Below are 20,535 nucleotides of genomic sequence, written 5' to 3' on the forward strand. Positions count from 1 at the left end.
CAGCTGGATTTCTCCGGCCATCGCTCCCTCTCCAAGGATGACGACCCCCTCCGCCTCTCCGTGGTTGGAGTCGTCCACCAATTTTACGTAAACCCCTACGCCTTGGCGGAGGCGCTCGAAGACCTCGTTCTCCTCTGCAACGACCGCCCGCTCAAGTCCCTCTGGATCGCCAACTACAGCGCGGACAAGACGACGTCGCACAGCTGGCGCGGCGTCTTCCGCGCGTTCCCCGAGCTCGAAAAAATCGAGGTAAAGGGGTGCTTTGACATGCTCCCGCTCTTCGAAGCCCTCCATCCGTCGAGCCTTGGCGCGGACGCCATGGCTGCGAACGACGAGGCCGAGGAGCCGGACGAATGCGCGACCCGGCTGCGGTCCGTCTCGATCGCTGGTGGCGCCGGCCAGTCTCCGGCGCAGGCGAAGAGGCTGTTGGAGAAGGTGCTGTACAATTTGCGCCTTCGGGATTTGGCGGAGCTTCCCCCGCTGGCGTCGTTGGTGGTGTCGATACCGTGTGTGGTGGACGGGGCGGTCGGCATACAAAGGGCCGAGCAATCGGTGCGCGAGTATGAGACGCAGTTGAGAGGGCTCGGATGCCAGGAGGTGAAGTTGTCTCTTCTGGCATGCCGTACTCGGTGAGGGTAATTAGCTGTATGCATCATCATGTTAGGTACCGTTGTTTGTGCTTTGTATGCGATGTACGATTTTGTTGTAGGCGAGCGCTCATATGAAAGGGTTTCAAATGCGAAAATGCGTTACAACCCTCAAGAAAGAGTGGAAAGCTGGGCGCTGAGCTTCCGACGCCTCAGCACCTTCGTCAGAAGGTTGGCCTAGGGGTGACTACATAGTGACCGTACCAGCCGTATGTATGTAACTCAGCGCTCAGTACTTCATCCGATCGGGCCGCTTGAAGCGCCCATCCCCGCCAACACCGACTCCCCGAACCTCTCTTTCAGTCAGTCTTTGCTGCATCTACATCTCTCTTCATCGATCGTCATGAGACCGCTTGTCTTGGCATCCATGCCAAAAAATACGTCAGATTACAACGGGCCGCAACAACACCGTCTCGACTATCGAAGTGCCAGCTACATCCGTCGACCGCTTTTCTTCGCGCATTCTCAGCCCAAGGCGTAGCGTACCCACCACCACCCTGTCACCCGCCCCATCTCCGACAAAGAGGCCTTTGCTCACCACCTCGATGTCAGGCGCATCAAGAACCGACCCCATCTCGGCCTCGTGGACGACAAACTCGCGAGACATGGACGACACGCCTGCGGCCAGCCGGACGTCTAAGGCCAGCCCGACAATTTCGCTCAAGACGCGCTCGGTCGCACCTGCCGGCCTCGTTGCGTCTGCTCCACCTCCAACGAGAAGCACGCCGTTGGCGAAGTCGAAGAGGGTCTGGTACAGGCGGTCGGGCTGTGATGGAGGGGCAACGGCGCGGTCCATGTGCGATCGGGTGAGGGCTTTCCACCTTCGGGCGACTGACGTGGATTCTGGGCCGGAAGGTCAGAGCGGGAGGATTCCAGAGGGAGGATTGGAGGTGCGTACCCCTACATTCCACCTGCGCATATATGTCCTCCAACACGCTCGTCTCTCCGCAGGCGTCGAGGTCCCAGCTCATGACCACCCATCGCACAAACGAGGCCATACCCACCTGGAGCACCACCTTCACAACGTCTGCACGAGCCCTCCCCTGCTTGCGCAGCATCGCAAGAAGCTGCTCGCCGACCCAACCTCCGCGCTCCAGCCGCCGCACGCTCTCCGCGGATCCAGTGGGGGCGGTCGTGGCGGCACCAGGCTTCCGCGAGCCAGCCATAGCTGCTGCCGCCGCTTCGATATGAGCGTTCAAGCCTTTGACGAGCTCGACGACGTCCCTCTCCTCCACCTCCTGCGTCTTCATCAGCCTCGCCTCCGCCTCTGCCGCAGCCCGTTCCCGCACGTCTGCGAGCGCGAACACGTCGCGATGCTCCCGCGCGGCGCGCTCCGCGGCACGCTCGAGGTTCGCGATCTTCGCGTGCTGCTGCGCCCCCTCGGCATCCGCGCGCTGGAGTCGTGCCCGCTGCGCGTCAGCCGCGGCTGCGGACGCCTTGGTGGTGGTGGTGGTGGTGGTGGAGTCGAGGTTGTGCTGAAGCAGCTGGATCTGCGCAGAGAGGTCTTGGAGCTCGTCGATGCGCGCCTTGAGGTCGCCGTTCTCAGCGAGCGTAGCCGCTAGGGCGCGTTTGGGGTCGTCGAGCGGTCCCTTTTCCGGGAGTCTGCCGCCTGCCCGAGGTGTGCGTTCTTTTGTTTCGAGGTGAGCATCGCGTTGTTTTGCTTGTTACAAGCTGAAGCGCTCACTTTTTCGCCGAGTCAACAACCTACGCACGACGTCCAAGTATGACGGCAGTTGCATCGCTGGTGCTCGGGGGTGGCGTCGAAAGAAGAGAGTTGACGATGGTCAGAAACATCTCTCTATCTCGCCACCGCCTTAAAGTCCATCTTCAAGCGACCTTGTGTTTCCTGGCTGTTCGTCGTCCAGGCGTCCACCGCGCGGCCGGCAAGACCAGCCCGTGAGACCGACTTCGTTCCGACGCGACGAGTCGGCACAGCTTCATCTCGGACTTTTATAATGCGCAGCCCCACCCCCTGCTCACGCGGACTGTCATTGTCGATGTACCTCGACTTGTTGCCCTGCGCTTGAGCGGAGCTCGTATGCGCCTTATCACAGCCTATGACCTGGGCGAAGACGGCCAAGTAATCGTCGCTCGACGGGTACGTCTCTGACAGGTTCCAGTAGCCCCCTACCCACTTCGCATTCACTGATACCAGCGACAGCCTTCCAGGATTCGTCGCTTTATCCAACCCACATGCCCGGATCCGCATTTGGGGGATCACGGCCTCGACGTCAAGGCGCCGGACGCGGACGTCTCTGACATAGACGCAGACCACTACGAGCGATTCAACCTAAAGAGCGCAAGTAGCCGATCCCGCCTACCTCACCCTGCGTGCCACGCACATCCCCCCTCTCGCTTGAGTACCGGACGCTGCACGGGATCGTCGAGAAGCCCATGCACGCCTTTGGCGTGTGGCACATCGAGGACACGGCGAAGGAGCGCATCATCGCACCCGAGAACCTTACCAAATCGCGGTACTCATTTAGCGGCACGCCGGCGACTTTGGGAAGCATCTTCATGGGGTCCGTCTGTGTGTGCTCGCGGACAGAACGTGCTCGGGGCAATCATCTTGTGATTCCTCGTCGATCCGGCGACGTGCATCTTGTAGACGAGCAGCACGTTTCGCGTTCGGGGCCCTCAAAGTTGTATATTCAACATGTCTAATGGTCATATAGATACTGAATGTTTTCTCAGTGGGCATGGTGTTCGCGCTCCCCTCCCGTATCCCCAACTGGGAGATCGGGCCGCCATTTCGAAGAGCTTGATGGCCTTGAGGCTCGGCCCGGTCACATGCACGTGACGAGTCACTCCCTTCAAGCGACGAAGCTGTTGGTAACTCACTACCCCCGGAGATCAGTGGATCACTTCATATCGATAGTTTGTCTGAGGTGCGGCACACAGCGCGTGTGCGCATGGTAAGTCAGCGTTAATATCGACCAATGTATGCAACACTCACTTCGCATACCCCCGGAGTCACGCACGGCTCTTCCATTTTGGGACATTCCGCACCGCCTGGGTCTGGGCTGCTGGGCACCGCTATAAAGCCACCCATCTCGCCGACAATACGCTCTCAGCTCACCCACCGCTCAAGCGCTCATCGATATGGCTCAACCATCGAGACCTTTCCCCACCCCCTTCGGCCATTACTACATTGAACCCATCACTCTCATCGTGCTCCGGATGAGGTTCTACTCGGGCAAGATCCGCGCCAAACCCTTGTGGTGGGAGAAGATCAACGATTCCACCATCGCCGCCAAGTGGCAGGCGGAGATGGTCGAGCACGATCGCGTCACGCACGACGGGTTGTGGGGAGGCGAGCGCCGCTTCGACTTGGATGACGAAACAGGAAGCGCGAAGAAATGGCCACGCGACCCCCTTACGGACGACGAGATCGAGTACATCTTTGACGAGCTTGTCTACGAAGCTTCCATGCGCGACCCCGCCACCGGGATATTCGTGAGTGACGTGCACCCCGAGCTTACGAGGCTCTCGCTGATGACGGCGCATCACAGGCGAGTGCTATCAAGAAGGCGTACGAGTCGCAGTCGCTCATCGACGGCGCTCTCAAAGCCCAGCTCGTGGAGGTGGCTTCTGCCTTCGAGAACGTCCCCGACGATGAGAAGGATTGGCATCCTGGCTCCGACAACCAGGTCCTCGACCTCGTTCATCCGTCTCTCTGTCCCATCAGCATCGGCCAAACGTACTTTCGTTCAACTGATCCCCAAGGAGGGGACCCCGTGCTTACCATTCTCGACACCGACAAGTACCTTCAAGCACGTCCCGACCTCAATGGCGAGGGCGGAAAGACCGTATCGAAGTGGTATCAATGGCTGCCGACGGACTTCACCGTCTCCACCACCGGCGAAGTCGCCGCACTCGGGTACATCAACAACGCGCACCCGTCGTGGCACCGCGCTTTGTACCCCGCGGTCACGTCTATCATCGCGCGCTTCATACCCATGTTCGAACGCGTCCTCTCCGACGTCATCTCCGCTGCGGCTGTGATGGAGGTGCCAGGCCGGTTTCCGTACGAATGGTACGACGGCCTCGAGGTCGAGTCGCCAAAGTGGGAGTCGAACGCCCCCGACAACGACACCTTCGACGAGCGGTACGAGGAGTGGGAGCGCAAGCACAAGTGGCCGCGCATCCCGATCCCGGCGCCGTTCGCCGCCCCTGCCGCGACCGACGGGCGCGTCGAGTTCTCGCTCAAAGGGCGCACGGTCCAGGTGATCGTCAAGCTCGCCAACATCCACCTCACGCCCGACAAGCCCTCTTACCCCGGCGGGTCGTGGCACGTCGAGGGCATGCTGAACGAGCGCATCGTCGCGACGGGGATCTACTACTACGCGATGGAGAACGTCACCGAGAGCCAGCTCTCATTCCGCCAGCGCGTCGGCGGCGGCGACTGGGGCACGGACCTCCCGTACGAGCAGGACGACCACAAGGGATACCGCGTCGCGTACGGGCTCGGGCGCGAAGAGCCCCTGAACCAGGTGCTGGGCCACATCGTCGCCACGGCGGACAAGTGCGTCGCGTTCCCGAACGTGTACCAGCACCACGTCGATCCGTTCGAGCTCGAGGACAAGACGCGGGCGGGCCACCGGAAGATCCTCGCGCTCTTCCTCGTCAACCCGGACGTCCGGATCCTGTCGACGACGGACGTGCCGCCGCAGCAGCTCGAGTGGGCGATGAAGGAGGCGGAGAAGGCGCCGGGGGTGCAGAGCCTGCCGCGGGAGCTGCTCGACATGGTCGCTGGCTTCGCGACGGAGGATGGGCTGATGTCGCGGGAAGAGGCGGAGGAGCATCGGGAGAGCCTGATGGAGGAGAGGTCTGCGTTCGTCGACAGAGAGAACGAAGAAAGGTTCGCGCAGAAGTTCAGTATGTGCGAGCATTGATCTTTCAGTCGACGTGCGTTATGCTCTGGTAAATCCTGTGGACGATATGATTCGCGTTCAAATCAATCAAACGGTGGAGAACGTACTCGAAGTCAACGCGCATGACCGAGGAGGCTGATATAACAACAATCAGCCTCCGCTGGGCTCCCAAACGCTACCGAGTCGCGCAAGTTCTATATCATTCTGATCAAGTAGCTGTGAGGCCTTGAGGACCTGACCCTATAGGGTGGCGCCCCGGGATGCGAGGAAATCGCGGTCAAGGTCCTAGAGCCGGATGTTCGACATCTCCTGCAAGTATATGTAAATCTCTTTGGGCATTCCCAAAAGCTGCTTACGCTCTCAGAACGCTCCAAGAGTCATCGATACTTGGAAGCTATGCCCTTAGAACATGCGTACTTGTACATCTCCCCGGCCCTTTCCGCGCACCGTCTGAGCCGCGTTCTCTGCCGCGCATGCTTGTCTTCGACAATCTGATTATCGCAGCTGCGTGGTGGGAAGGGCTCCCCGCATGCCTGTCGTTATCTTCGGAGTGCCCTATGAGGGCGGCGAACTGAACACCGTCCTCCAACTCCGCCGGCCCATACCAGGCTACCAAGGAGCCCCAGGCAGAGCATGTCTCGGACTCTTTCTTCCTCGTGCACGGCCGGACCTACCTGGCCTCTCTTGGACCGCACTCCGCCGCCATATCGAGCGACGCGCGAGGTCACTGGACCGCGCGCGTGTGGGAGCCCGCGCCCGAAGACCGCGTTCTACTAAACGTTCGCGGCCTCGCCTCTGCTCGCCTTCTCTGCCATTGGCCCGCGCGCGCGCGAAATATGGTAAGTACCGCGCGCACGGCGCCCCAGACCCGTCTCGTTCCGCCCCTTCCGCCCGTCGCCGCTTGACACACCCGGCCGCCCCGACTCCCGAGCGCCCGACGGGGACGCGACCGGAGGGACGCCTGAGCGTCTCTCCGCGGCCGTTCTCTCATGTCCGCGTGACCGCACCAGGGCAGTCGCAGAGAGGACCCCGGGCAGTGCCTGCGACTTGGATGTGTGGAATTTGTCGGAGAGTTGGGGCTCAGAGAGTAAGTACTACTCGAGTACTCGGATTTGCTCTTGCTGAGATCTGAGACGCCGGGGGGAAGTATGACGTAGTCAAAAGTTTGTCCCGCAGGAGGGCGTCGGATTCTGGAAAAAGTCTCCGGAGTGCGGACGTACGTAGTATCTCCTAGCGGATGCGGCGCTGGCCTCGTATTTCCACATGCCTGTTTCGCCAGCTGCAAAGGAATTGGTTGAACGTCGGAAGTACGTCGACCCGGTTGTGTACAGCAACGTACGGCATCCCACGCCACGTGCGAATGCACTATGTAATACGCGGTGGCCGAACAGCAACCAGTGACTTGGGCCAAATCTTCACAAGCCGACGACGGACCAATGCGATGTCTGCTGCGATAAGTGTACATGTCGTGGTCCGTTGGCGGCTTGGTGGTCGGTGACGACGGCATCAGTACTTCAGTGTGAGTCGTCCCTCGAAGATCTCCCGCTCCACTCCTTCCATCGCGAGGTGGCCGGCGAGGTCCGGGACGTACACGTGGGGAGTAGTTTAATCCTAATGAAGGGATCGGATCGGACGGCGATGGTCGAGGGACTTACCTGCGCTGCTGCAAGTTGAGGGACGCCGTACAGGGCTTCATGGGGCCACACCTGGTCACTGGCGTGAGGCCGCGAGGCCGACCAGGATAGAGTGCTGGGGCACAGTGTATGAGGCGATCGATGTTCTGAAGGTAGATTTGATGACGATAGAGCCTGCGGGAGGCCTCGTGAGGTGAGGAATGAAGATCATGGCCGGCGGAGCGCGAACCAGAAAAAAAAGGACATGCACCAGCGACGGCGAGCGGATCCTAGTCGATTTCTCGGCAGCAAAGCGATGGTCCGAGTTCGGGATACTTGGAGCACTGACGGCTCGGGGATAGCCTGTGGAACCCGGGTGTGGCGGACTGAGTTTACATGAGGTTCGGGGTCTGCAAGCAGCCGGGCTGGGTGAACGTCAACGCGTATAATGGGGTGGTGTTGGCCACAATGTCGAACACGCTCGACATGTGTCGAGTCGTTGCTGAGCAACCCTGTGTGGAGAGTTTATGATCAAGTGGAGCGGGGTTATTGGCGCGACACCAAGTATCGCCGACATGGCTACGAACGGCAAGGAACACGCCGGCGCTGAGTCGATCATAGCGCGGTGTCCGGAGTCTCTGCTAAAAGATGAGCAGAGGTCAGAACGCTCGCTCACACAACAGTCCGTTTAGAAGAACAATAACCTGTAACGATGGGACGTACCAGATACACATTTACCGACGAAGTGCTCGCCTGCAGACACCACGTGGATGGATCATGAGCGCCGAAATGCCGGAGATGAGGATCGGCAGAGGTATTCTTGTCTACGGAGACGAGCTTACAACGATTCAGCCGGCTTTGGAGGACGCACAAAGAGCAGGCGACCGTCATGGAGGAGGAGCAGATCTCGATTTGGGAGATTGCCTGTGGTGGTGCTTGGCGCTGGTGTTTGAACTCCGCGCTTCGGCAGGGCACGCGGCGGCGGCGCGTGTGAAAGTGTGCGGGTGGGGGAATAATTAGTTAGTCCGCACTCTGGAGATCGTTCTTTCCCTCTTCCTCATCGTCCCCCTCCGCCTCTTCGCCGTCGCTCCCCGCGACAATGGCGTCCCCCACTCACAATCCACAACATCCCTTCTTCACACACCTCGTCGCCCTACTCTCTGTCTACGAACTCGGCCCGTCCCTGCCCACCCCCATCCCCAAATATGACGGCCCCAGTGATTGGCAGATCGAGAGCATCCTCCGCTCTCTCGGCGCCATGGCCCGCCGCATGCACACCGCCGAGGAGGCCTTGAGTGCATTCCGCGAGGCCGACAAGTGTGGCCCCGAGTCCAAGAAGCGGCGCAGTGTCGGCGACAGCCCACCCATGCCCTTCTCCGGTTCGTCCCACAGCGACACCACTTGCGCAGAATCCAACGGGTATGCCCATACCTCATCCTCTTCAGCGTCGCCCTTCTTTACGCCCACAAGTTCCGTCGAGAGCATCCCCGGTACTCTCGACGACTCTGTCAAGGATGTCGAGATGTCCGACTCGACCAGCGACAGCTCCGGCTCCGAGCCCACCCCCCACCCCCCGGTATCCTCACCCGTCCACGGCCGCACCTCCAACGGAATGACTATCAACCTCGACGGCGTCGTCAACCCTCTCGACAAGATCCGCCGGCCCATGGCCGGCATGGCGGCAACCGCGGCATCGGCACCACCATCCGTCCAGGCAGACCATGTTTCTTGCCCTGGCTGCGGCAGGATCATCAGCGACACGGCAACGATTTCCAAGATTATCACCATGACCTCCGGCGACGTCTCCTCCCCTCTCGTCGTGCCGCCCGGCCCTCTCGCCGCGGCCGCATTCGAGAGCGGCATGAGCGCGGTTGACGAACTCAAGCTTCTCAAGACCCAGGTCCAGGACGTCGCGCGCGTGTGCAACGCCGTCGCGCGTGGCGATCTCTCCCAGAAGATTACGGTACCGGTACAGGGCGTCGTTATGATCCAACTCAAGGACGTTATCAACGCGATGGTGCGTTCAATCTCTTCCTTCCCGCAAGTGGCACTAGGCGCTGAGCCGCGCGGCCGCCTTGCAGGTGGACAAGCTCGGTCAATTTGCGAAGGAGGTCACTCGTGTATCCCAGGAAGTCGGCACGGAAGGGTGAGTTCCTTTGTGCTCCGCGACTCTGCCTCGTGCATGGGCGCCGCTCCACTCCACACCTACTGAGCTTCGGCCCGAACGCAGCAAATTGGGTGGTCAGGCGCTGGTTTTGGATGTTGAAGGCACTTGGCGCGAACTCACAGGCGTCGTCAACAAGCTCGCGGCGAACTTGACGAATCAGGTACGGTCTATCGCAAAGGTCACCAAGGCTGTCGCGCTCGGAGATTTGTCCAAACAAATCGAAGTCGACGCTCGCGGAGAGATACTCGAACTCAAGAACACGGTCAACGGCATGGTCGTCCGGCTACGGGCATTAGCGGCAGAAGTCACAAGAGTAACATTGGAAGTAGGGTCTAAAGGTCAATTGGGAGGTCAAGCAGTCGTCGCGGATGTCGAAGGTGTATGGTTAGAATTGACACGAAACGTGAGTCGCCCCGTTCCTCCATGTCATCCCCTATCGAAGTTCAGCGTCTCTCTTCGCCTTTCGCGCCGCATACACCCAGGTCAATCGAATGTGCGGGAGCTTGACGGACCAAGTGCGCTCTATCGCGAAGGTTACCACCGCTGTCGCCCGCGGAGACTTGACGCAGAAGATCGACATCGAGGTCGAGGGTGAGATGCTCACCTTGAAGCGCACGGTCAACTCCATGGTGGACCAATTGAGCGCGTTCGCATCGGAGGTCACTCGTGTCGCGTTGGAGGTCGGAACTCAGGGTATCTTGGGAGGTCAGGCGCGCGTCGAGGGTGTGCAGGGCACTTGGGCGGATTTGACCAGGAACGTCAACGTGCGTATTGTTCCTTGTGCTTCTCCGGGTCCGCATCTGAGTGCTCGTCTCTGCTCAGAAAATGGCCTCGAATTTGACGGATCAAGTGCGCTCAATCTCTGAAGTCACCAAGGCCGTCGCAAACGGAGACCTTAGCCGGAACGTCGACGTCGATGTTCAGGGCGAGATGCTCGACCTCAAGACGACTGTCAACCAGATGGTCGCTCGTCTATCTACGTTGGCAAGCGAAGTCACCCGTGTGTCATTGGAAGTCGGAACTGAGGGTATCATGGGAGGTCAAGCGTCCGTGCCTGACGTCCAGGGCGTCTGGAAGGTGCGTGTTCGCTTGCCTCCGCACGGACTGCTTCGACTGACACGATCTGCATGATCCAGGGTTTGACGGACAACGTGAACTTGATGGCCATGAACTTGACGAACCAAGTGCGTTCTATCGCGGAGGTCACCAAGGCCGTCGCTGGCGGCGACTTGACGAAGCGCATCACCGTTGACGTCCGCGGAGAGATGCTCGACTTGAAGGAGACGGTCAACGGTATGACGGAGAGTTTGAGCCTGTTCGCGGACGAGGTCACCCGTGTCGCAAAGGAAGTCGGAACGGAGGGTCTTTTGGGCGGCCAAGCCAAGGTCACGAACGTCGGCGGTACATGGAAGGAACTCACGGACAACGTCAACGTTATGGCAGCGAACGTAAGTCGTCTCTTCTGCATGCGTGTGCACTGTCAAGCTAACTCAACCGTCGTCGCAGTTGACGATTCAAGTGCGGACGATCGCCCTTGCTACGCGCGCGGTCGCGAGGGGCGACTTGACGCAGAAGGTCACCGGTGTCGCCGTCTCTGGAGAGATACTCGATCTGGTCAACACTATCAACAGCATGATTGACCAGTTGGCCATCTTCGCGGCCGAGGTCAAGAAAGTCGCTCGTGAGGTCGGAACGGAAGGAAAGCTTGGCGGTCAAGCGGAGGTCGGCAACGTCGAAGGTATCTGGCAAGAAATTACGTGCGTCGACTATCCGCGATCCCCTTCGTCTGTCCTTCTGACACTGCGGCTCGATCCAGGATGTCCGTGAACACGATGGCAAACAACTTGACGACGCAAGTCAGAGGTTTCGCACAGATCTCGGCCGCGGCCATGGACGGCGACTTCAGTCGGTTCATCACCGTCGAGGCCAGCGGAGAGATGGACTCGTTGAAAACGCAGATCAACCAGATGGTGTCTAACTTGCGCGACAGTATCCAGAAGAACACGGCAGCGCGTGAGGCGGCCGAGTTGGCGAACAGGTCCAAGTCTGAGTTCTTGGCGAACATGTCACATGAGATTCGGTATGCCGGGTGCTGTCCGATTCCACGTCGTCGCGTAGTCTGACCCTCTCACACAGAACGCCTATGAACGGTATCATCGGAATGACGGAACTGACCCTGGACAGCGACCTCAACCGGTCACAACGCGAGAACCTTCTCTTGGTCCACAGCTTGGCCCGCAGTTTACTTTTGATCATCGATGATATCTTGGATATCTCGAAGAGTGCGTCCTCCTCATGTTCTCGGTGTCGGCGGTTTGCTCACTCCGTCGTTATTACAGTCGAGGCTGGTCGCATGACCATGGAGCAAGTTTCGTACTCCATTCGGCAGACCGTCTTCGGCATCCTCAAGACCCTCGTCGTGCGCGCATCCCAGAACCAGCTCGACCTCACCTATGACGTCGACCCAGACATCCCCGACCAGCTCATCGGTGACTCCCTCCGTCTTCGCCAGGTCATCACCAACTTGGTCGGCAACGCTATCAAGTTCACCCCTAGCAAGATCACGCGCAAGGGCCACGTGGCGCTTAGCTGCAGGCTGCTTGGGAAGGACGACCAGCACGTCACCCTGGAATTTTGCGTGTCCGACACCGGTATTGGTATTGCGAAGGACAAGCTGACAATGATCTTCGATACCTTCTGCCAGGCAGACGGTTCCACGACTCGAGTGCGTCGTTTCCGCTCTTTCTCTTCTACCTCGATCTCACCTCCCCTCCGCGTAGGAATACGGCGGCACCGGTCTCGGCTTATCCATCTCCAAGCGACTTGTCACTCTCATGACCGGCAACATGTGGGTCGAGTCCGAGGTCGCACTCGGCTCGAAGTTCTACTTCACGATCACCTCCCAACTCTCGCCACTCTCGATGGACGCGACGCTGTCGAAGATGCAGCCTTTCCAGAAGCGGAGCATCCTCTTCGTGGACACCATGTTCGACCAAACCGGCGTCGTCCAGCGCGTGCTCGACCTCGGTCTCCGGCCATACGTCGTCCACTCTGTCGTCGAGGTCGCGGACAAGACGACGTGCCCGCACATCGATACCATCGTCGTCGACTCGCTGCATGTGGTGCGTGTTCTCAGCTTTGAGGGTCCTTCTGTGTCGACTTCTCATGCCCCTGTTGTGATCTAGACCGAGAGTCTCCGTGAGCACGAGCACCTGCGCTATATACCCATCGTGCTGCTCTCGCCCGAACTGAGCCCGCGTCTGAACCGTACGTCATCGTCTTCCCACCCCCGTTTGAGTCGCAGTTCCTGACCCCATCGCCGGCCTGCAGTGAAGTGGTGCCTGGACAACGGCATTTCCTCGCAGATCACGACCCCAGTGTCCGAGCAGGACCTTGCGTCTGCGCTCATCTCCGCGCTGGAGTCGAACACCGTGACGCCTGTGGTACCCGAGAACGACGTGCCGTACGACATCCTCATCGCGGAGGACAACCTCGTGAACCAGAAGCTGGCGGTCAAGATCCTCGAGAAGTACGGCCACCCGGTCGAGATCGCGGAGAACGGGCAGCTCGCGGTCGACGCCTTCAAGGCCCGCGTGCAGCGCAACCGGCCGTTCGACATCATCCTCGTGAGTCTTTTGGGGGTATGACGTCGGCTCGTCGTGCTCACCGTTTTGGAAAACCCCTAGATGGACGTGTCTATGCCGTTCATGGGTGGTATGGAGGCCACGGAGCTTATCCGCACGTACGAGCAGACACACGGCCTCGAGCCAACGCCCATCATCGCGCTCACTGCGCATGCAAGTACGTAGTCCACGCCGTTTTCATGTATGGCTGCTAACATCCTCCTCCAGTGATCGGCGATCGCGAGAGGTGTCTGCAGGCGGGTATGGACGACCACATCACCAGTAAGTGCCAGCCTGGCTAGCAGAGCTCGTGTTTCGCTCACACATGATACAGAGCCATTGCGTCGCAGCGATCTCATGAACTCCATCAACAAGCTCGCTGGGGAGAGGAAGCTGGCGCTCGCGCGAAACCGCATTCACCATCGATCGTCGATCCCCATGCAGGTCTTGCTGCGCGAGTTCCGGTGACGCTGAGCTTCTCTCGCCCTTGAATCCCCCATCGCCGTCCCCTTCCCCTTGACCCCCTCCCCACTGCACACCATCTCCCACTTTCAAGACGCCTCCATCATATCTTCGCGCTCGTACCCGCTGTGTTACTATCCCTCGTCCCTGACTACGATTTCACCATGTATTACCACCATATTACCCTGCTCTGTCTGTCCGTCTCCGTCTCGCCTCGTCTTACGTCTCGTCCCACGCTCCTCACGCCTCGTTATCTCTGCATCTTTACGCACCCGCATCCCTGTATCGTTCCTCGTCACGCCTTCGTGCGCTCACCCTTATGTTAATACGCACTTTCCTCGCAGTACGACCATTCGTACTCTGCACGTCCGCCCACCTGGGGCTCCGCCGGGGGTGGCGGGCCCCCCCTGCGCGCGTCGAGCTTCTAGTACCAGTTAGCTACGTAGCAATGTACAAACCTACGAGTATTCTGCATCTGCAACAAACACACGACTTGCAGCCCACGTGCTATTGATGTAAGTGCATGCCTACAGCCTCAAGGCCACACACGAAGACCGTGGTGAGATGTGGGATACCACTGACTTCGGAATACGCACGCAGATCTTCTGACACTGACACATCCTCGAGCTCGTCAGGTGCAGCAACTTGGTAGCCTACGCGGGGTAAGTGTCTACATGTATCAGTGGCAGCGTTCTCACTCAGTCTCCCAGAATAACCGCAGGTTTTACCATCGTCGTTCTCCGCACCTCCCCAGGAACGTCCTTCAGCTTGTCGCCATCCACCTTCACCTCCATCCGCATGCCCAGCCCCACCGTTGCGATGACCTGCCGCTCCTCACCCTGCCTCCAGGTCGGCCCAAGCGCTCCATCCTCCTCCATCGCCCCCGGATTGAACGGCGCGCCATCCTCGACGACGAAGACCACGAAGTCGCGCGAGACGATGCGCTCGCCCGCGGTCCACTGGAACTCGAGCGCGAGGCTGACGACGTCGTACAGCGCGCGCTCGAAGTGCGCGGCGAGCGCGGCGGCGGCCTCCTCGCGCGAGCCCGCGCCGCCGCCGCCGACGAGGACGTCGAGGACGACGGCGGCGAGGGTGTCGAACAGGCGCTGCGTCTGCGCCTCGCCCGTCTCGAGCAGCGCCTTGACGTGCGTGCGCGTGAGCGCGCGCCAGCGGCCCGCGACGGATTGGGGCTCTGTCGATCGTGGTCAGCGAGCCCGGGGGTTCGAACGCACGGCTGCGTTGGGGAGTGCCCCGATTCCCGACGACGGTGGGAGAGGGGGGCGATGGAAGGAAGGGGGATCAGCGCACCTTTCTCCCGGACCTGCACGTACACGTTCTCGAGCAGCCCGCTCGGTTCGAACGCGTCGAAGTCCCAGCTCGCGGCGAGCCACTGCGCGAACGCGGCCATCCCGGCACGCAGCGCCGCCTCGACCGCCCGCGCCCGCGCGGGTCCGTCCAGCCGCGGCGACCGCAGCGCCGCGAGGAGCGCGGGGCCGACCCACCCGCCGCGCTCGAGCGCGCACACGCTCTCGTCCTCCTGCGCGCGCGCTGCGGCACTCTTGCCCGTCGATGTCGATGTCGATGTGGTCGGTGTGGGCGCGAACGCGAACGCGGGGCACACGGCGACGGCGCGCGCCACCGCGGCGACGCGCGCGTTCAGCCGCCCGACGAGCGCGGCGACCTCCGCGTCGGGCACGTCGTCGTGCTTGACGAGGAAGGACTCGGCGTCGCGCAGCTCGCGTGTGCGCGCGTCGAGCGCCGCGAGGGCGTCCCGTCGTGCGCGCGTGGCGCGTTCGGCGGCGGCCTCGAGCGTGGCGATCTGCGCGGCGCGCGCGGCGGCGTCCGCGTCCGCCCGGGCGGCGCGGGCTTCGAGCTCTGCAGCTACAGTCGCAGAGTCGGCGGCGGCGGCTTGCGCTGTGGCGAGCGCGGCGCGGAGGGTGGTGAGTTGCGCAGGGAGCGCGTCGAGCTCGGAGAGACGCGCTTTGAGCGCGCTGTTTTCGCTGCGGGCGTCGTCGAGGGAGAGTTTGAGGCTGTCTTCTTCGCTGGGCTCGGACTTGTGGTGGCCGTTGCCGTTCGCGAGGCGCGTTTGCTTTTCTGTCGAACGACACTAGGTGAGTCTTCAGTCTACCTCGAAGGTACCACACACTCACCAGTTCGACGGCTCCGCCCCAGGAGCGTCCAGACGAACTCGAAGTAGGATGCCAACTGTCCTTTGGGCATGCTCCCGTACGTGTGCAAGGCCAGGCTAGAAGAGGGGAGAACGGGGGAGAGCAACGTCAATGCTCCCCACCGGCCCCTCGCTCTCAAAAGCGACCTCGCATCCTTTCGCCCTCGCCCTCGCTGGACGATCGGCGCGTGCCCGTCGGGCAGGTTGTCCGCTCCGGTCAGGCTGCAGGATTCTCGGCTCGCGCGCACGTTCGTGGGCGCGGCCAACGGCGGGCAGGCCCGGAGGACATCCGACCTTCAGCCGAGCGGTGCGCGTCGATAGCAGGACGCTCTGCGGCGGACGCGAAGGCGTGTTCGCGTTCTTGCCGACGGTCGTGGACGATCGGCCGAGGGTGGCTGCTGCAGTATCGGGTGCTCACGTGGCAGATTCACCGACATGACTCAACGCTGTGGCAGTGATGACGTGAGCAATGTCCCCGTGCTCGAAGATCATCAGGATCACAGTCAGTCTAGATCGCCTTGCACAAATTCAAAGTCATTTGAACATCAACCACCATCACCTGCAGTGTAAGTCATTCTGGAGCTCTTCGCTGAAATTCGGTTAGAATAATCTTGACGTTTCAGCACTATGGACCCGGCCAAGTACAAGAATGCGACTGTCCGTCGCAGCCATACCTACCACTACTATCACTCTCCGGCGCTGGCAGGAAAGCCTACCCTTTTCTTCATTCACGGCTTCCCGTCGACCTCCTTCGACTGGTCCCGTCAAGTCGCCCACTTCGAACCCCTTGGGTACGGCATCCTCGTCCCTGACTGCCTCGGATACGGCGGTACGTCCAAGCCCACGGACTGGGCCGAGTTCCGGCACAAACTCCTCGCGGACGACCTCGTCGACCTCATCGACGCCGAGTGCCTCTCCGACGTCGTCGGGATCGGCCACGACTGGTGCGTGCCTCGCCCCTCGCCCTCGTCCTCAAGTTCTGACCTCTGGCGCATAGGGGCTCCGCCGTTCTGAGCGCGCTCGCGCACCACCACCAGGCGCGCTTCCGCGCGTTCGTTTGGCTCGTGGTTGGGTACACACCGCCGAGCACGCAGCCGTTTGACCTCGACGCGGTGTGCGCGATGCTCAAGCAGACCGCCGGGAGCGAGTTCATGGGCTACTGGAAGCTCATGGTCGCGCCGCACGGACCGAAGCTCATGGAGGAGAAGGTGAGGCATGTCGCGGAACGCTGACGTTCCGTTACTGATTGCGGGGACCTGGAGCACAGATGGATAGCTTCGTGCAGTTGGTGTACCCGACCGACCCGGGGCTGTGGGTTGAGAACCTCTGCCCGACCGGGGCGCTCGAGCGGTGGCTCACGGACGATCGCCAACCGGGGCGGGCGACTTGGATGAGCGAGGAGGTGAGCGCCCCATATTCAAGGCCTCAGATGAATGCGGTTCTGAAGTCTCGTTTTCTCCAGGAGTACAAGCGCATCAGGAACGCGCTTCTGGCAGGCGGCATGGCATCTCCAGTCAGCTACTACGCCGTGTTCGTGAACAATGGAAATCTGGCTGACCATGAAGGTACGTACCAGTCAACGCGCCCGCAGGTTTCCGTCCTCAAAACGTCCTCTGTAGCGATACCCGAAGACGCATGGTACATCAGGAAGCCTGTGCTCTGCTTCTGGGCGCCGCGTGGTGGGTCTCCGGGCAAGGGGACGATGGCGAAGTATGCGCCCCACGCGAAGATTATAGACCTCGACGTCGGACACTGGCCACAGATGGAGGCGACGGAGGAGGTCAACCGAGAGTTCGAGAGATGGTTGCTCGAGTTGCCGGCGATTACCACAGAGACGGCATGAGGGTACGCCCGAATAGCAAGGGACTCGTCGCTGAACAACTCGTCCACCATCGAACTAGCGCATCGTCATTGTCTTTGTGCACCGTCTACGTATATTCATACACGTTCGGATGGCTGCTCACAAAGGTGGCGGAGCGACGCGTGACCAGTCTGCTACATCGGTATAGTAAAGCAACGCGCTGTTCGGAGTTCAACGCGTCCACAACTTCCCTCAGTCAGTCCATGGAACCGTCCATGATCGACTTCTTGCACTATAGCATTAATCAGCCTAGGATGGAGTCCGGGCGGCCGAAAGGATGGCACCAATGGCGTGTCGTTCAAAAGCCGAGACGAAGCTAATTGAACTCTCGAAACGGGCTAGATACGAAGGGAGTAGACGAAGGGAGCTAAGTATAGCAGAGAAGGAGCGCCCAGAAGGATGGTAAAACACCCCAGGTGGCAGGCTGGGAGCACGAATGGCGCTTTCGGGTTGAACAGCGATCGAGGAGAGTCGCCGCTCCGGCAGTGGAAAAGGTCTCGTCGCGGCCCGTTATATGTTGTCTGGATGAGGACCGAGTTTTGCGGTTAAGCCAAAGAGAGGGTTGTCACGGGAACGGGCGTGCGTAGGCAGTCCAGTGAAGAGAGGAGTAGTAAACAGCTTCGGGGAGTCGGGGATTTCGACAACGTGGGCGCTTCATACGAGTCAAAATGAAAAGACGCAGTATGACAAGTACCTGAGGAGATCTAGATGCAGAACAAAAGCTAGGATGACGAGCGGAAGGATCACCCAAGCTCTTGGGCGATGCGTGAAGAGGTCAAAAGCCATGCATTTGATCAAGACCTTCGGACCAACTTCGCGGACCCGCATTCTAATCGTGGGAAGATATCAGCGCGTCCAAGCAACGCGCCTGTAGTTGACCTCGCAGTGTCGGGGTCACTGAGTCCGATCGGTGAGACAAGGCTAGCGTGAGTATGTCCACCTGGCATCGTAGATGTGGGTAGGCCGGTGCGCACTCAAAATGCGCCGAATAGGTACGTTGCCCCTTGGACGAGCTTGGATTGCTGAATGTATTGTAGGCGCGCGCTTCGATCCCCACTTGCCACGCCCGGATTGCTCCCATCTGTCGTCTATTGAGCAACTTCCTACGCTCCACCGGCGAACCACTTCTGCATGAACCATGTACTGCACTGAATGGAACAGAGCGGAAAGTGCATCGACAGAAAGGTCAGTGCTCGCACATACTGAATTTCAGCTCGAACGTTTCTTCGTTCTGTCTGTCGACGAACGCAGACCTCTCCTCCATCAGGCTCTCCCGATGCTCCTCCGCCTCTTCCCGCGACATCAGCCCATCCTCCGTCGCGAAGCCAGCGACCATGTCGAGCAGCTCCCGCGGCAAGCTCTGCAGGTCCGGCGCCTTCTCCGCCTCCTCCATTGCCCACTCGAGCTGCTGCGGCGGCACGTCCGTCGTCGACAGGATTCGGACGTCCGGGTTGACGAGGAAGAGCGCGAGGATCTTCCGGTGGCCCGGGCGCGTCTTGTCCTCAAGCTCGAACGGATCGACGTGGTGCTGGTACACGTTCGGGAACGCGACGCACTTGTCTTCCGCGGCGACGATGTGGCCTAGCACCTGGTTCAGGGGATCGCCGTTCCCGAGCCCGTACATGACGCGGTACCCCCTGTGGTCGTCGTAGGGAAGGCCCGTGCCCCAATCGCCGCTGCCGACGCGCTGACGGAACGCGAGCCGGCTCTCCGTCACGTTCTCCATCGCGTAGTAGTAGATCCCCGTCGCGACGATGCGCTCGTTCAGCATGCCCTCGACGTGCCACGACCCACCGGGGTAAGACGGCTTGTCGGGCGTGAGGTGGATGTTGGCGAGCTTGACGATCGCCTGGACCGTGCGCCCTTTGAGCGGGAACTCGACCCGCCGGCCGATCCAGCGGTCGGCAAACGGCGCCGGGATCGGGATGCGCGGCCACTTGTACTGTCGCTCCCAATCCTCGTACCGCGCGCCGAAGGTGTCGTTGTCGGGGGCGTTCGGGGTCCACTTGGGCGACTCGACCTCGATTCCTTTGTACCATTCATGCGGAAAGTGGCCTGACACCTCCATCACAGCCGCAGCGGAGATGACGTCGGAGAGGACGCGTTCGAACATGGGTATGAAGCGCGCGATGATGGACGTGACCGCGGGGTAGAGAGCGCGGTGCCGCGACGGGTGCGCGTTGTTGATGTACCCGAGGGCGGTGACTTCGCCGGCGGCGGAGACGGCAAAGTCCGTCGGCAGCCATTGGTACCACTTCGAGACGGTCTTTCCGCTCTCGCCATTGAGGTCGGGACGTGCCTGAAGATACTTGTCGGTGTCGAGAATGGTAAGCACGGGGTCCCCTCCCTGGGGATCAGTTGAACGAAAGTACGTTTGGCCGATACTGATGGGACAGAGAGACGGATGAACGAGGTCGAGGACCTGATTGTTGGAGCCAGGATGCCAGTCCTTCTGGTCGTCGGGGACGTTCTCGAAGACGGAAGCCGCCTCCACGAGCTGGTCCTTGAGAGCGCCGTCGATGAGCGACTGCGACTCGTACGCCTTCTTGATAGCACTCGCCTGTGGTGCGCCGTCATCAGCGAGAGCCTCGTAAGCTCGGGGTGCACGTCACTCACGAATATCCCGGTGGCGGGGTCGCGCATGGAAGCTTCGTAGACAAGCTCGTCAAAGATGTACTCGATCTCGTCGTCCGTAAGGGGGTCGCGTGGCCACTTCTTCGCGCCTCCTGTTTCGTCATCTAAGTCGAAGCGGCGTTCGCCTCCCCACAACCCATCGTGCGTGATGCGATCGTGCTCGACCATTTCCGCCCGCCACTTGGCGGCGATGGTGGAATCGTTGATCTTTTCCCACCATAAGGGTTTTGCGCGGATCTTGCCCGAGTAGTATGCCATCCGGAGCACTACGAGAGTGATAGGTTCGATGTGGTCGTTGTCGAAGGGGGTGGGAAAAGGTATCGATGATTGAGCCATGCCGATGCGCGGTAGGTGAGCTGAAAGAGTAGATTTGTGTACATGTCAGGAGCCGGCAGTGCCGTACCACATGTATGGGTCAGTGTTGACCATACGCTGCTCGAACGTACCGATACGAAGTGAGTGGCTGATTACGGGGGGCGGTGAAAGC

General features: G+C 60.5%; 7 protein-coding genes across 7 annotated transcripts; 4 read left to right on the forward strand and 3 right to left on the reverse strand.

Moving 5' to 3' along the window:
- Positions 1-758: 758 nt before the first annotated feature.
- On the reverse strand, positions 759-2,386 carry BXZ73DRAFT_99081 (uncharacterized protein; the record flags this gene model as incomplete). The annotated part of the gene is made up of 4 exons (XM_048027888.1): positions 759-824; positions 1,186-1,490; positions 1,546-2,256; positions 2,356-2,386. 4 exons carry the CDS (start codon positions 2,384-2,386, stop codon positions 759-761), a joined length of 1,113 nt encoding a protein of 370 aa, XP_047880204.1.
- Positions 2,387-3,827: 1,441 nt separating this feature from the next.
- BXZ73DRAFT_43065 (uncharacterized protein) lies at positions 3,828-5,542 on the forward strand (the record flags this gene model as incomplete). The annotated part of the gene is made up of 2 exons (XM_048019077.1): positions 3,828-4,103; positions 4,160-5,542. The coding sequence occupies 2 exons, from the start codon at positions 3,828-3,830 to the stop codon at positions 5,540-5,542; spliced, it is 1,659 nt and encodes a 552-aa protein (XP_047880205.1).
- Positions 5,543-8,233: 2,691 nt separating this feature from the next.
- Positions 8,234-8,449, forward strand: BXZ73DRAFT_43034 (uncharacterized protein; the record flags this gene model as incomplete). Its single annotated transcript, XM_048019073.1, has 1 exon — positions 8,234-8,449. A coding segment is annotated over one exon (216 nt), but the record flags the coding sequence as incomplete, so codon positions are not given.
- Positions 8,450-8,746: 297 nt separating this feature from the next.
- Positions 8,747-13,392, forward strand: BXZ73DRAFT_88809 (histidine kinase; the record flags this gene model as incomplete). Its single annotated transcript, XM_048025087.1, has 16 exons — positions 8,747-9,151; positions 9,216-9,280; positions 9,365-9,704; positions 9,784-10,065; positions 10,124-10,378; positions 10,438-10,749; positions 10,808-11,058; positions 11,118-11,381; positions 11,438-11,583; positions 11,641-12,026; positions 12,082-12,423; positions 12,487-12,568; positions 12,632-12,927; positions 12,988-13,102; positions 13,153-13,206; positions 13,259-13,392. 16 exons carry the CDS (start codon positions 8,747-8,749, stop codon positions 13,390-13,392), a joined length of 3,729 nt encoding a protein of 1,242 aa, XP_047880207.1.
- A 692-nt stretch (positions 13,393-14,084) lies between these two features.
- BXZ73DRAFT_43205 (uncharacterized protein) lies at positions 14,085-14,582 on the reverse strand (the record flags this gene model as incomplete). The annotated part of the gene is made up of 1 exon (XM_048019098.1): positions 14,085-14,582. A coding segment is annotated over one exon (498 nt), but the record flags the coding sequence as incomplete, so codon positions are not given.
- Positions 14,583-16,180: 1,598 nt separating this feature from the next.
- On the forward strand, positions 16,181-17,396 carry BXZ73DRAFT_88821 (alpha/beta-hydrolase; the record flags this gene model as incomplete). The annotated part of the gene is made up of 5 exons (XM_048025090.1): positions 16,181-16,497; positions 16,551-16,761; positions 16,821-16,955; positions 17,016-17,118; positions 17,173-17,396. The coding sequence occupies 5 exons, from the start codon at positions 16,181-16,183 to the stop codon at positions 17,394-17,396; spliced, it is 990 nt and encodes a 329-aa protein (XP_047880209.1).
- A 1,204-nt stretch (positions 17,397-18,600) lies between these two features.
- Positions 18,601-20,306, reverse strand: BXZ73DRAFT_43335 (uncharacterized protein; the record flags this gene model as incomplete). The annotated part of the gene is made up of 2 exons (XM_048019126.1): positions 18,601-19,974; positions 20,031-20,306. 2 exons carry the CDS (start codon positions 20,304-20,306, stop codon positions 18,601-18,603), a joined length of 1,650 nt encoding a protein of 549 aa, XP_047880210.1.
- Positions 20,307-20,535: the final 229 nt, after the last annotated feature.

This window comes from Epithele typhae, assembly GCF_022376455.1.
Source record: "Epithele typhae strain CBS 203.58 chromosome Unknown BXZ73scaffold_10, whole genome shotgun sequence".
Taxonomy (NCBI): domain Eukaryota; kingdom Fungi; phylum Basidiomycota; class Agaricomycetes; order Polyporales; family Epitheliaceae; genus Epithele; species Epithele typhae.